Here is a 16,305-nt window from a genome sequence, read left to right as displayed (position 1 = left end):
CAGGAAATTGACTGGTTCATGTTTGTACCATGGGAAACAACCTTGAGAACAAGAAGGGAGGACGGGACATGCCAGTAGAAAGAGAGAAAGCTACTACACGAGGAGATGGGGAGACAACTGTACCCACAGAAATAAAAACCCTCACACCATGTAAGGAGGCCATTTCTCTCTCTTGGGTCAGCCCGTGCCAGGTCTCGGTGCACTCGCTTACTAATAAACCTTGCTGTTTCTGTGTAACTCGCTTAATTCTGTCTCTTGACTGAATTCTTTCCTTCAAGAAGACAAGAACTGAGGAAAAACGTCACTAACATCAAGACACAGCAATTGCACTCCTAGATATATACGCCAGAGAACTGAAAACATAGGTAAAACTTGTACACACGTTTTCACAGCAGCATTATTCGTAATAGTCAAAAAGTGGAAACCACCCAAATGTCCATCAATTGATGAATGGATAAATAAAATATGGTATATCCATGTAATGGAATATTACTGAGCCATAAAAAGGAACAGAGCACTGACACGTGCTACAGCATGGATGTACCTTGAAAATATTATGTTAAGTGAAAAGAGTCAGTCACAAAGACCACGTATTGTGTGATTCCATTTATATGACATGTCCAGAACAGGCAAATCCATGGAGACAGAAGGTAGTTTAGTGGTTGCCTAGGGATAGGGTGGTGGTAGTGGGGTTTCAGGGCTGATGGTTGAGGGGTACAGGGTTTCTTTTGGGGGTTATGCAAATGTTCTAAAATCGATCGGAGTGATGCTTGCCCAACTCTGTGCCTGTAATAAAAACACTGAACTGTACCCTTTAAATGGGTAAATTCTATGGCATGCGAATTAATCTCAATAAAGCTAGTTTTTAAAGTTTCTAAGTTCACCACAAACTGCATCTGTAATATGAAGTATTTATCAAAGTTCACCTTAAACCAAATGCATTTTCCTCATCAATGCCTGTAACTGTTGTTAAGAATAATTTTGTAGCATTTGCTTCACGATCTCTGCGTATCTTTCACAGGGATGACTTAAAATTACATTTAATTCATGGACTTAAACATGAAATACTAATGCTAAGACCTCAAGTGAAAGGATACCTGGAGATCCACGTATGGTATCACCATGTACTTAATCAAGAAACCTAAGAGTCACTCTTGTTTCCTCTTTCCTTTAATCCTCACATCCACGTCATCAGCAGGAAGCCCTGTTTGTAAACTCCCTCAGGGTGGGTAGGATTTTCTCTTTATTCACTATAGTATCCCTGGTGCTTAGAACAGTACCTGGCACACAGAAGATGCTTAATTAATATTTGTTGAATAAAAGAATTCATGCTGTCCTTGAAATTAATACCTTTAAGAGAAAAAAATTTAAATCCCTTATTTGATTTGTTAATATACATAAGTACTACTTTTTTTAAATGTAGGCTATGGAAGTTTCATTTGTCATTCCAGTTGCTGAAACATATTAAGGCTAAATTGTCAAAGGGACACAGGTATGCTATGCTGCCAGAATATGTCGAAGTAGAACATAATTATTTTATTCAAGTTTGCTCATTACCTGATCCACAAATATTTAAAAGATTTTATTTCATAAAAACTTACATCTGTAAGTAATGGATTGACCATAACAGAGGGCTTACCCTGCAATACATGGATAGGCTGAAGGGTCCATGGACCCCCGAAATTGTATGGAAAATCTAACATGTGTATCATTTTGAGGAGTTCGTATTGTGATCAGATTTTCAATGAAGTCTATGACCCGAGAGGTTAAAAAATTACATAACTAGAAACAGTCACAAAGTCTTTTAAACATGAATTTGTACAATAAAATAATATCCAACAGCTCCACCTATGGGTGAGCCATCATCGCCTAACAGAAATAATGACAACTACCAGAGATCAGTGCATCTTATGAATGCTTGGGTTTAAATCTTCAGTGTCACTCTAGTGGGAATTTATTAACTATAGTATCCCAGTTTTTTTTCCAGATATAGATGCAAAAATTGGGAGACTGTTGATGAATTCTACTTACAGTACTTCAGCACCAAAAAACTGGGCAGTTATGCTGATATATGTATGTACAGTTCAACATTTGTCAGTCTTAAAATGCTTATTTATAGTGAAATCTATATAAAACCGTTAAAAACTTTTCTATTTACAATTTTTTAAAAATGAAAAGTATAGTTTCCTTTGCCACAACTTGTCAAAACTGACCCTTACCCTCCCACCCTCTTACCCCTCAGTCTATTTGGGACAGTGATCACAAGACCCAAACATATTGCTTAAACAAACTGTCCTAAAAAGGTAGAATGGTTAAAAACATTACATTTAGAAACTGTAAATGAACTTTTTTATACATTTCAAAGGGGTTAAACAAAAGTATGCGAAAGTTTTTTTCAAAGTCTCAGTCCAACATGTATGTGCAATTTCAATGTGAAGATAGTATCATATGAATAATTTGTTTTCCTGAACAGAACTGAACAGTTCCTTTGAGCCAGAAAATGTTTCTTTTTCCTCTGCTTCACAATGAAACATTTTCTCAGAAGTTTTCGTAAGGGGGAGGGTAGGAGGTGAAAAGGTAAGCAATCCTGGTTTATAAGAAATTTGTCAGAAGTAATGTGGCCTGCTTTGAAAAAAGTTTACATTTAAATAAATAGAAGGCAAGTGTGCCACCTAGAGCACAAAATAACAACACAATAAATTAGCATACAATTAGTAAGAATGTACAAGCCACCCAAAAAGCACTTCCCACTGGTTAAGGATCAGATTTCCACCATCCAACAAGGATTCTTCAATGCCAATATTTTTCTAGTGATTTTATAAACTATGAACCGAGCAAATGTAAAAATGTTAAACCCATTCAATACTTCCATGGATTTGCAAAAACATACAAGATTTTTAAAAAACTGTTCCTGACACACTGTTTCAAAATACAAACTATTCACATTCTGCTTTTTCGATGGTGTTTTGCTCAGTAGAAACCAGTTGAGGAGCATTCACAGGAAAAGTCTCTTTCCACTGCAAGACAAACCTTTCCATCAGCCAGGGTCCAACAGAGGAAGAATACTCGGTCTTATGTCACTGTTGATGTGCATCTTTTTTTTCCTTTTTTTCTTTTTCCTGTTTTTTTTATTTTTTTTTTAAAAAAAGTACATTCCCTTGTGAGTTTTATCTTGTTTTAAAATGCTGCTCCCACAGCAATTCTTGTTGAAACACTGCTGTTTCAGGGTCTATAGCCTAAAACAAGCATGGGCAAAGTGCTCTTTTCAGACATCAAAATACAAGGGCTTCCCTGGACACTTGGTAACCAAGTAGGTTTTAAAGTGCACTCCTGTGTCCAAAACACTAGGACCGCTCAGCAGAACTCTGCGAGGGGCTGGGCTCAGTTCCATCCTCTGTGCTACTGTCTACGTCCTGCTCCATTGCTGTCTCATCGTCATCCAACTGCTGACTGGTGAAGTTGTTTAGCTCAAGGAGCCCACTGGGCTCTACTACCACATTGGAGCTGGAGTGACAAGGAATAGCATACTGGGGAATGGCCTGGAAGAGAAGACACGGAACAGAAGCTTTACGGCAAGAAAAGGTAACAGAAGAATTTATTTCCCCAACAACACTAAAGAAGGAAAAAAGGATTCTGACATTTATCAGACAACTACTATATGCCAGGCACTGTGCTAAGTGATTTCACATATGATGTTCTACTAAATCCCCATAATAAGACTATAAGGAAAATGTTCTTCCAGTTTTACAAATGAGGAAACTAAGAGGGTGAGTGATGTAATCAAGGGCATACAGTTGGTCAGGGTTAATGTCAAGATTCAAATTCAAGCACCATAAAACTCAAAGTGATCTTTCCGCTCCTTGATGTCTCCTGACAAAGGAGACTACCAGTGCCTAATTCGAGACAGAATTTGAAGGTCATTTTCATTTGATCAGTAAGCAAATTTCAAATGTAATTCTGCTCATTACTATCAGTAAAATGAACGATTAATTTGCTGATACTATAATAGTATTTTAAGCCCTTTGGTAACCCTTTGGTAGTTCAAGGGGGAATTATCTGATTGGGTAACCTTGTGACAATCTTTGTGGAAAATGGGCATAGAGAGGACAAAACTATCTTTTTAATAATAAAAATAACAGTGGATAAACACATATTATGACCATACTGCCTTGTCATATTCTTTCTCATCTTTATTAGACATCTTTTTAAAAGGACTCAGTTCATGTCATACCTTTCTTAAAACTCTACAATTGTTTCCTATTGTACTTCCTTTAATAAAAACCGAACTCCTCACCATGGCTCCAGCCTTATGCCAAACTCACTTGTACTAGTTCTTCCCCTCTTCCTCCAGATGGCTGGTTTCCTGACATCTGCATTTTAACTCAAACGCTTTCTTAAAGAAAGAAACTTTGCGATGCCTTCTTTCTATGACCATGAAACCAGATTTCTGGGTTGGTCAGTCCCCTACCTCACCCCCCAACTTTTATTACGTTCTTTTACATTTTCTTCATTACATTTATTATCTTTGTTAAATTTTGTTCTCACTCTTAGAATGTAACATGAGAATATGGACCAGAACACATATCTTAACTACCTTTTTCTGTGTTTTGTTTTTTTCTTTATAATTAAAGTTTACTGGGGGACAACTGTTAGTAAAGTTACATAGGTTTCAAGTGTATAATTCTTAACACATCATCTAAATATTGCATTGTGTGTTCACCACCCAGAGTCAGTTCTCTTTCCATCACCATATATTTGATCCCTTTTTGACTCTCTTTATCATTGCTAAAGTCCCAGAGCTTTGAATAGGGCGTGGCACACATCAGATGCTCAATAAAGATTGGCCAAATGAATAACGTACCTTTAACATTAAAATCCTAGAGCAAAGTTGACTATAAACACTTTGCAAATATAACGGACCAAAACAACCCTCTACTGGGGGGGAGATGTGAAATTAATTTTAATGCCATCAAGAAAATATTGTAAGATGCCTAGAAATCGATTCTAGGGTGGTGGTGTTTTTTTGGTTGCCCCCATCCCCATTTTATATAGCTAATCATTGTGAAAAAGTCTCAGTCAGGAGACTAGGATTTTTGTTCAGCTCTGGCTCTGACTCGTGGACCACAGAGCAAGTCACTTCACTTCCTTGAACTTCAGTTTAATCTCGTGTAAAATAAGACAGTTGGAGAAGATATGCTCCCAAGATCCTTGTAGCTCTAAAACTCTATGAATTCCATAAATATAGCCTCCTTCAGGATAGAAAGTATATTCACCTTGTTTACTACTCTAACCTCAGCACCTAGTACAATGCCTGGAACACAGAGGTTAAATAATACATGTGAAATGAATAAATGACCAAATGAATGAACAAATGAATAAAACACACATCTGTCTACAAATAATGATTTTTCATTTAAAGTATTTAATATCAAACATACTGACTTTTTATAGACTATTTCTCAAGTAATCAAAGCACTTCTGTGTATTTCCTTCACTAGTCCCTATAGGTATTTTACTGAATCAGTAAAATCAGTACTGCAGGTCAGAGCTAAGTATAACTAATAAGATCTGAAAATGTTCTAGCAATATATTAATAATGATTATAATTACACGGGCTATCTTTGTTGAGTATTACTCTATATCAGACACTTGACCAGTGGCTTTATATACAGCTTCTCACCTAATCCTCAGAACAACCCTGTGAAGTAAATGTTATTGTTTCCGTTTCATAGATCATGAAACTGAAGTATAAGTTAACTCTGTTCCTCAAAGCCAAAATTCTGGGAAGGAGTACAGGTAAGATTCAAATCTAGGCACTTCTGACTCCAAAAGCTTTGTTTTTAATCACTATGCTGACCTTCCATGACATAGCCATCTAAAATGTGGTAGATGTTTAAAGTTGAGGATTCTGTAGAGAAACTGTTCATTAGCTATTAAGTTTGATACGTGAAACAAACTATATTTTCACTCCTGTTCATAAAGTGCAGAAAATAACTTTCAAATAAGCTATTCAAAATTATTTTCAATTTAGTGAGTATACCAATTAAAACCCCCAGAAGCCAATAAATTTCAGTAAAAATAGTAATAGCTACCATTTATTGGGCAATCACTATGAGCCAGGTACTGTGCTAGGTGCTTCATCTCAATTTTGTGAAATCCTTACATCCATCTCATGTAAAGGTGGCATCTGTTATTCCCATTTTACTGAGGAAACTAAGGCACAGTGAAGTTAAGAAGCCTTGCCACAAGTCACACAATGGCAAAGCCAGGAAGCCATTCCTTTTTCACTATACCATACTTCTTCAGGGGGGAAAAAATCCCTTTGTCAAGGGTTATTTAATTCATTAGCATTTGTTTTTACAGGGAGGAAAAAATTATTTGAATAATTCAATGGCCGGTTCTATTTGCCTTTAAGCATTTGCCCCATATTTAATTGTATTGTATTTCGAATAATATTGGTCAATTTGCATTCTCTCATCGCTTGGCATCATGGGAAAAGGAAAGTTTACCACAGGAACTTCCAAGTCACACAATAGTGAATCTATGGTGAATCCTAGACTATCCATATTTCAGTAATCCAAATTCTCAATTAACTAAAATGTGCTACTCTGATATCTTCTAAGCCATGTTATTAGTTTATCAAAAAGTGACAACTGTCAAGAAAATAACCTGATATCCTGCAAGGAAAAAGGGAAATAAAAACATAACTTTTAAGGGGTAGTCTGGACTAGGTAATTCTTCACTTTTGCTCTAGTATGCATGATGAAAGATGCGTTTTAGGATGACGGGAATGTGAGACATTTTGTTCACTAGCCTGTACTTACCAAGGCAGGACAGTAACCATAACAAAATTTTTAATAATAATGATTAAAATAAAAAGCAAAGCTTTATGGTTAATCCCAAGTTAGATATAAAATTAAATTACTTAGAAATATTCTCTTAAAACGTTTCTCCAGACATTTCAGTTAATTAAGGTTTTATTGTCCTGAAAACCGTAAATTTGGATCAAGATCAAGAACTGTGTTTTTCTAAGGAAAGGGTGCCTGAAGTGTACTTGAAATAGAAGTACAACCCAGTTATATCCCAGCAGTTCTTGAGCAAAGATTGGGGAGGCCAAAGTTTGACCCCAGGAAGTAACTGATCTTCAGGGATGACTTGCGAAATTAACACTGGAAAGTGTGGCTTGGATCTATAAATCACGCTGCCATCGAGGCTCAGGGCCCTTGATTGCCTCTAAGACGTGCTATACAACAACACCCATCAATTTTCTAGGACTCTCTTCCAGAAAATAAATATAAAATTGTGTATTTGTAATAAGTGTCAATAAAATTTGTCAAATGCCATCTCAAAGACGATCTCTATGCCTTTTTCCCACCTTGACTTGACTCTTCCTGTGACATCCCCAAACACACCAAACCCACCACCCACCAAGATGCCCAATATTTCTCATTTTCTTTCCGATTCTTACCTGGATGATAATTTCTGCTGGGCTCTCTTCAGCTTTCTTCTGGCCTACATTCTGAATACGCATGAACTGGCCTGTCGTAGGCACGCCTGGTGCGTCGATTTTTCTTGTCGTTAGGGGAGGGCCAACAGCAGATGGACTTGAACAGGCCTCTCTACACTTCTGTTGCTGGGGAGTAGAATTCGCCATCCCAGCCACCAGCACGTGGGTGGAGGACACTGATCCTGCTTCACCAGTGAGCATACTAGTGGCAAGAGCCTTCTTTGGGGGATCCACTACCATATGCTCTACATTTGTATCAATCTGAGCTTCCATCAAAGACATTTTCAAAATGTCTGACACTGCTGTCTTCTCAGAGGCCTGAATGGGAGATATGCTTGTAACTGGTGATGTCAGCTTAGGTACAGAACTGCCACCAGTTATCTTTGTAACTGTGGGTGGCTGGCGCCCCTCAAAAGTTATCTTTGTAACAGAGGATCCTTGGGTTATAATTGGCTGCTCCACCTGAAAACAAATTGGGGTTGTGTGTGTTACAGCTACATCTCTTTGAGAAAACCTATCCAACACCCCAGACAATATGGCAAAAGGAACATTCGTGCGGTATACTAGGAAGACATTTCGAAGCTTGGGGTTTCGACAAGAGGGCTGGGTGGGAAAGTATATCTATCTGGTTACTTTTAAGGAACCTAGGGAAAGAGGAGGGGTTGCAAGAACCTTTGTTCAGCCAGCCAAGGTTCATGGCAGTCAAGGAAAAAAAGTCACAGCAGCCTTGTTTTCCTTTGGGATTTATATTCCCCACACAGTATACCTTCAACCTGTCTCAAATTATTTTATAATTTTTGACTTCTTAAAATAAAAAGTAGGGTTCTTTTTAAATCTTTTGCTTCAAAATACATTTAATACAAACGTGTTCTATGTATATGTATTTATAATACACACAGGTTACTACAAAGCCACTGATTTTCCCTAACATAATTTTTCTTTTGAATATCCACAGAAAATGCCTCTGCAATCCAGAAGATAAATCTAAAAGATAATTTATTAACTAAATGGTGATGATATAAACTACGAAGGAAGACATTCAATAAAACTACTTAAAAGACTGTAGTTTACTTAGCATTACTGCCACAGAAATAAGAGTTTACAGGCATGGAAATAAATAATTTATATCTAAAAAATAAATTTAAGGATATCGCTTCTATGCACTGTTGATCAATGCTGAAGTGATTTCATTAAAAACTGCCTGGAAAATCAAGTTCTGAGGGCCATGCTTTTTTTCCTCTTCCTATAATAATGCGTGTATTTCTTCCCTAAAGTCAGCCTTCTGATGGGGCAAATTAACACCAGCGTAATGAGGCTTTCAGTTTCCTCTTGCCCGGAGAAAGCACTGCTAATCACAATAGGGTCGTGATGGTCTCATTTTTTCCGTGAACAGAGTTTAATTTTGCATGCTATCAATATTCCGTTACCTGGCTTGCCGGCTGTTTCTCTGACGAGGCTGGGAGCGGCATTTGGCTCTGGGGGGTTTGGGGTTGCACGTAGATTTTTGGTTGGTTCGGAGCCTGCTGCAGTTTAGGGAGCTGCTGCGTGGTTTTCACTGCAAGCACCTGTACTACAGTTTGCGGGGACTGTGCCATTAAGGTAGGAAGCTGCCTGTCTTTGGCCACCATGGGATGCTGTGTGTGCTGTACATCTGGTTTGGGCTGTGCTTGTTCTTGCTGGAGAGGGGTGAGTTTCTGATGCCTGATGGAAAGCTGGGGCATTTGCGGGAGTTTGTGCTGGAGCTGGTCTGCCTGTAGGTGGATGGTCTGCTTCTGTTTAGTCTGGAAGCACTGCAGAGTTTTCACTTGCAGCTGAGTCTGTTCCAGCTGGGGCTGGCTAAGTTTCTGCTGTTTAGCTGACTGTGCCTGAGTCAGGGCAGATCGGTAAAACAGACCTGTCTGAGGGTCTAAAGTGTCCATCTCTTCAACCTCGCCCTCCTCAGTTCCAAGTTCCTCGCTGTGTTTGGTGAAAGCAGTGTGACTGCTTAATGCCTAAGTGAAAAAGGCACAAAGTAAGAATGAAGTAAGGAAAACAGCTACATTGCTACATTTTTCTTAAACTGGAAAAGACTTGGTTACGAGAGTCATGTGAAAATTTTCAGAAGAAAGAGCTTATAAAGACCAAGAAACTTCAGGTTTCTAAATCTAACGGGGGCTTTAGATTAAGATTCTTGTAATTTCAACTCTGCTGGTCTTCTCACTTCTATAAGTAAAGTCCTAGAGGGCCCAGAACTTCCAGGTAAGAGGAATTAGGTTGCTCTGCAAGCACAGTCCAACACAGAAAAAGATGAAAAGGCTCCCTGGCTCAGGACACAGCTCTCTGGCCTGGTCATCACAGGTGTTAACCATCCAAAGAAAGACTCAGCAACCCAGAAGTGAGGCCAAGAAAAGCCGAGGTTCAGAGAAGCCCACTTGGCCGTGTGCATGGCCAGCGCTGCCCAGAAGGTAAGAACTGACGTCTGAGGGACGAGCCCCTCCCAGTCACCCCAGAGGGCCTCTCTGCTCCGAGTGGAGATGGTTCACGTGCTTCACAAAGGTCTGCATCCACACCCTCTGCACTAGCCTCCTCGCCCCTCCGCTCAGGTTCCAGGCCCAACAGACAACAGCTTCCCAGAGACTCGGCTCCCGGGAGGGAAGGAGAGAGGGGAGGGGACAACAGCCCTCCTGTCAGTGGAAAGGGAGACTGCCTGGTATCGGTTATAACAATGTTGGGAGGAGGCCTCGATCTTGAGTGACAGGGTTGGACCCAGCCTGTCTGACCTCTCTGGGTGTCTTGAGAAAGGTCAATGTCAGAACCGGCCAGATGAGGGCCAGGCTGCAGACTGAGATCTGACACCCAGAAAAACCTCTGCCCAACTGGTTTCCCTAGGTGACATGAGAACCACCCCAAGCCCATCCTTCCTGGTGCCTTGTCTCTGTTGCACCTCCACTCTAAACTTTAATACTCTGAGATTCAGTTGAAACCCTTCCCTATCTCACAATGAACTTACACATACAGGTTTTTAATTCAACAATTTCTTCATTGGTTTTTAGGTAGTTTGCCTCCTATTAGAGTCAACTACTAGTAGTTAAGTGATGGTGATTTACATGAATACTAATGATAAGTCATGCTTCAATCTGATATCTATGATATCACTTTGTAATGAAAGCAGGCTGCTCTGGGTTTAAATCCTGGCTCTGTCACGCAGGATAAGTTACTTAACTTATGAGCATGAGTTTCTTCATTTGTAAGAAGGATAGTGCACCCATCTTGCAGGGTCATAGTGAGAATTAAACAAGTTAATGTATTTAAAGCTCAAAGCACAGTATCTGAAACAAAATCACTTATCAATATGCTTCCTTTTCCCCGTTAAACCCTGGTACGAGATTTTCTGTTCTACATTAATTCATTTCCCTTACTATTGAGTCTTTTCCTCCTTAATTGGTTACATATAGTAAAAAAAAAAAGTCAAATATTTATTTACCTACTTATTCTTAATGTTCCCATGAGGATTCATTATAAAGGCAAAAAGTAAAACAAAAAACCCAGCCAACAAACAGCGAACCAAGCCAACTTCTACTTCATTTGAAAACCTTACCTTAGTGATAAATTCTTCTATAACAATAAGCTACACAGAAACAGTGACTAATTCTAATGCCATAGATTCATGTAGATAGCCCCATCCTTTTGAAATGTTAAGAGCTCACAGAGGATCCAAGAACACTAATTACTTTCCTTTGTTAAGACTCTCAATTCGTTTCCTCCACTCACTCCTCACAGATGAAACAACTACACACTCTTTGATTCAGTTATTTCTTCTCTTATGAGATGAAACTGAACCTTATTTCAGGAAAAAGATAGTTACAGAAGGTAGGAAGAAAAAGAAGAGATACAACCTGCTGCATAATGTGAGTGATTGCTCCAGGGGAAGATGCCGGGATGGACTTCACCACCACCGAAGTCTGGGTTGCGGTCTGTGACTGCGCCACGTGCTGCAGCAGGGTCCGCTGGGGCTGGGAAGGCTGCTGGGGCTGGGAGCGATGGCTGACTGAAAATAGAGGAGGTGATGATATTTTCTCCAGAAATCACCACAGCATCTGTAACCAGTAGGCATTTTAAACAAAAGTCTGTGATACTGCACCACAGAGAAAGTGTGGTACTGTGAACTAGGAGGCAGAAGACCAGAGCCTGCCCATCTATGAGCTGTGTGACTCTGAGAAAGTCACTTATCTTCTCTGAGACTCTGTGTCCTCATCTGTAAAATGGGAATAAGAGCTATTATAAGGATGAGATGAGAAATGTATGTGGAAGCACTGTGAAAACTATTACCACAAAAGAGGAACAAACCCCTTAGAGTTACATCCTCCTGTGAGCTGTACTCACTTTCTCCAATGACCTTTATCCCATTAAGGTAACAAAACAATAATCAGTTTCTTGTAATCTGTTCCCAGACTGATATCTTTAAGAATAGTAAGACAATACAAATTCTTTAATCTCTCAGTCCCAGTTCCAAATGCAATACAAAACCCAGAAGCATTCAGTCCTTTATATGAAGTGACACTGTCTCACAGCCTTACAGTTCCTAAAGCTGTAAGAGGTCAAGATGATACCGCAGAAAGAGAACTGGACCAAGAGTCATATCTGAATTCTGTCACACTCTGCTACCAACCAGATAATGTAAATTTGAAGAGGCCACTTAAACTTTACTTAACCTCTAAAACTTATTAGTTTTGTTTTGTTTGATTTTTGTTTTTTAATGGGATAATAATTTGTTTCTACCTAGAAGAGGGTCAAATGAAGTAATGGATTGAAAATGGTCCTTAAATTGTTAAATACTAAAATATAAAGTTAATAAAATAATAGAAAAATAGAGTTCTCTCATTTTCCCAAAGTTAGCTCATCTGACAAATGGTAAGAGTACATACAGATTACAACCACCCCACTTCTTATTCTCTTGCTACAAAGGTCCCATGGAGTAATCTACATCTACATTGATGTCAACTCATCATCTTTCATCAGCCTCAATTTCAGTGATTTACACAGTATAAACATTCACCACTTCTTATTCCACAGAGCTTCAAAAATGCTTATGGTTACTGGGAAACCAACTTTTTGAATCAGAGAGAGAGTAAAAACAAATCTGTAAAATTGGCTAAGGATTTTGAGAATGTCAAAGTCAAAACTCCCTCTACAATCCATGATTCTAATGCTCATATATCTTGATCTACAATTTCAAGTAGTAGAGCTTCCATACTTGGAAAAGTTACTAGTGGGGTATAGAAGGGTAAGATGACCACTACAAAAATCAATGTAAAAGTGCTGTTTATGTGTTATTAAGTACAGAACTTTAAAACTATTGAAATATAAACAAGTGTTGTTTGTTTCTACAACACATTCTGTCTATACTCAGAAATGCAGTTTTTCTATTGTTGCTGTACATGTCTACATGTGATATAAGAGACTATAGATGGCACCATCAACATTCTTTTATAAATATACTGTGGTATCTCACTGTATTTCACATGCGTTATATGTACATTTTAAACGATGAGTTAAAATTTTCCATATGTGCTTAACCAAACTGAAAAAAAGGGAGTTAAGGTTTATATCAAAACAACTATTGAAATCATTCACGATATGACTGAATAGGAGAAAAAAAATATCATACTAATATAAAATTAAGCAAGCAAATTAATGAAATTTTTATTGATGAAGCATCATCAGAAATGAATGACATTTGAAAAATAAAGATAATTTCTGATGAAATTATCAGATCACTTCTGCTGTCCATACTAATCTTCATAATTACATTAATTTTTTTTTATTAAGAAATAATCCTCATTCGAGATACTATAAACCTCTTCCCCAGAGTAATTACCCAGAATGCAGGAAAGTCAGAGAAAACGAGCACCCACTGCAGGATAATACAAGAGGCTGGGGCCAGACAGCTGGCTATGAAGTCAAAGAAAATGCTCCATGTGGCTGAGGCTATGATGGGAGGAGATTATGGGAGGCAGTCACAGAGTGAACATTTGGTAAACAGCTGAAGTGACCTTAACGAAGCCGTATAAACACCATAAAAGAGTAACTTACTTCTTTAAACAACTCTTACTTTTTCCAATGTCAAACTGCTCATTTCTGAGAAAGAATCCCACTATTCTGCAACAAGAAAATTTCTCTCCCTCTTTCACTGAGTGGAGCTTCCCTTTCCTCTACCAGATCAGAGTAGAGCGCATCCATTTAGGTGGTTCCCCCAAAAACAATCATCTTTTACCTTTGGTTACACTACAAATGGATGCACACCACTTACCTAGAAGGGGAAAAGCAATCTCTGTCCCCTCATCAGTGCGTTCTGAAAAGGATAAGTAAGGGAAGAAATCATAGGTCTTTTCATCTAATTATATCCAGTCTATTCCCAGAGGTTAATACTAATTTCCCCAACATACTGCCCTTGGCTTCATGTAGCTTTCTGCTAAGTATCTCAAAAGAAAGACGCTAGATAGATGGCTTTCAATAATCTTTAACTGGATTTTCCCTTTTTGGCAATTTTAACCCATTAGTTTTAGTACCTACTAAAATGATGCCAAAGAATTCCTTTTCTGCTTTGGTATTTACAGCCTTTAAATATCTGTAACTTTATGTTCTCTTTTAATCACTGCTTAAGAATACTTAAGACAGGTGTTATTTACATTATTGCCTCCTAAGTCATTTCTCCTAACCCCTCATTATTCACGTTACTATTCTCTGAATTGGTTCAGATCTCAAGGTAATGAAGTGCCCAAAACAGAAAGCAGTATTCCAGGTGTGGTCTCACGAATGTGAGAGAAAGAATCTATTATCCTTCCTGCTCCGCTTCTCCATACATGCCATCCAAAAATCGCATTAGTGCTTTGCTGCCAGACCACATTTTAAACAAATACCTAATTCGCTTTCCACCAGAACTCCTAAGTATTTACAGGAATTTCAAGTTTTCCATTTTTTCTTCACATTAAAAAAGGGTTGGATTTTATACCTTCTTCCTCCCTTGACCCACTTCCTCTCCCCCAAAACTAAAAATTCAGATGCAGAAAAATATTTATTCTTAGATAAAAGATACTTGATTGATTCTTTCCCCCTACTCATTAAAGGCAGAGTAAATCCCAAGGACAATGTCAATCAGAGCAAACTGGAAAAGAGCTAGAAACATAAGAAATATATTCCCCACCAAACAACCATCCCATATAATCCAGGAAGGTAGCTCTCCTACCGTAATGCTACTTTTTAAGAGGACACCTACCAGTGGTGATGTATTCAGCAACTAGTTCTGACTCTACCACAGCAATTGATGGACTCTCAGGAGAATGTCTCTTTTCCTGGGTCATCTGAATAGGCACTGCCATTTGACTCAAGTCAATAGTGGGTTGTCTTGGTTTAGATTCCAATTTTTCCTTTACTGCATAAAAAAGTCAGGGGAAAAGTCAACTTTTATTACCAAGTACCAAAACAAGTACCAAAACCAGAGCTGTCCATGGGTATAATGAACCCGACTTCTGGGGTGACACAGTGGCAGTGATTAAGGAGACAGTGAGTTGAAAAGAAATAAGCAGACTGCTATGTATGGCTATCGAGTCCACCATTTATGCAACAGTACCCAGCAGCCTAGTACGAAGGACTCATGCAATCAGAGTACAATCCCAGCCTGTTATCACTAGGCCAGGCGACTGGGTCTGTTTCTCTTGTAGACACTCTCTTTAGAACATTTCCTTTACCCTTTTTCAAGGTAGTCCCTGGTATTCTTGAGTTCAATACCTGAAAACAAAGAGTGAATAAGCAGTACGAAGCATGATTTGCTCTCAGGCACATCTACCCAGAATTGTACAACACAGTGATCAGTTAAAAATCTGACATAATTTTAAATAAATATTACAATGTTTTCAGTGACACTTAAAAAATAAAAATTTTTAGTGTTAGGAAAAAATGGCCTCTCTGTTCCTATAAAAATGTCTTATGGAATGGTCTGAAATCAAGAATGGTTTCCATGAATAGATTTACTTTTATATCTTATCATTTTTTTCTACAAAGTCTACTTGTTCAGTTTCCACCCTCTATAAGGCATTAATGGAAATGGCTGAGTATGTCAAAAACAGGGCTCTGAGGAAACGACTAAGGCCAAAAATAATACCAATATACAGAAAGGTTAACCAAAGACTTACATTAAATGCTAGTATTTTTGGGGTAGTGTAGAGTGGATGTTACAACAAACAGTAACCAGTAATTAAGTCCACTGAATGATCATTCAGATTATTCCCACAAAGCATATAATGTCAAAAATCAAAATAATCATTTAAACAAAGAAAGCAAAACAAAACCAAAAGAATACAAAAGTCACCCCACAAGTAGAGAAGACACTGAATAGGAATCAAAAGATGTGGAGTCTCACTCTGCCACTAACCAATTGGGTAACCTCTCTAGATCTCAGTTTACTTATCCATAAAATGAAAGGGTTGGATGAAATCATCGCTAAGGTCCCTTAAGTACTTTGAAACTCTTTGACCCATTATTATAGAAAAGTCAGTATTTATAATACAGGTTTTGCCTAGAGTTCATTGAAGATATTTAGTAACTAGAAATACGGATAGGATCTTGTTAAATGAGGATAGCTTTCCATGGAAGCTCAAGTGATTCATTATATAAAGAAATATGAAGGTAAAATTCAAACAAATCAGAATACTAGCAAGGGCCATTCATGGTGTTTTACGACCATAAAACTGCCCCACTAATATCAAGAATGATGGCGGGAGCCCTTCAATCTGCTACTACGCTGGAGTACAACTGGCAGC

At 38.3% G+C, this 16,305-nt stretch overlaps 1 protein-coding gene across 16 annotated transcripts in view; it reads right to left on the bottom strand.

Annotated features, from left to right (window-relative positions):
- Positions 1–1,516: 1,516 nt before the first annotated feature.
- EMSY (EMSY transcriptional repressor, BRCA2 interacting) overlaps positions 1,517–16,305 on the bottom strand; it is an 89,670-nt gene continuing 74,881 nt past the window's right edge. For 11 of the 16 annotated variants that reach the window (XM_081062546.1, XM_081062547.1, XM_081062555.1 and 8 more), the window contains 6 exons: positions 14,763–14,918; positions 13,797–13,838; positions 11,383–11,534; positions 8,935–9,498; positions 7,469–7,969; positions 1,517–3,539 (listed from right to left, as the gene is read on the bottom strand). In XM_081062546.1, coding sequence (XP_080918672.1) covers positions 3,345–3,539; positions 7,469–7,969; positions 8,935–9,498; positions 11,383–11,534; positions 13,797–13,838; positions 14,763–14,918 — 1,610 coding nt within the window. In that variant the 3' untranslated portion in view covers positions 1,517–3,344. The remainder of the gene's footprint in view (positions 3,540–7,468; positions 7,970–8,934; positions 9,499–11,382; positions 11,535–13,796; positions 13,839–14,762; positions 14,919–16,305) is intronic. The other 5 variants (XM_081062556.1, XM_081062549.1, XM_081062559.1 and 2 more) reach the window with 1 other exon arrangement.

Source organism: Rhinolophus hipposideros (assembly GCF_964194185.1).
Source record: "Rhinolophus hipposideros genome assembly, chromosome: 10".
In the NCBI taxonomy this organism is placed as follows: domain Eukaryota; kingdom Metazoa; phylum Chordata; class Mammalia; order Chiroptera; family Rhinolophidae; genus Rhinolophus; species Rhinolophus hipposideros.
Note: the sequence above shows the minus strand (reverse complement) of the source record. Positions and strands in the feature narration are given on the sequence as shown.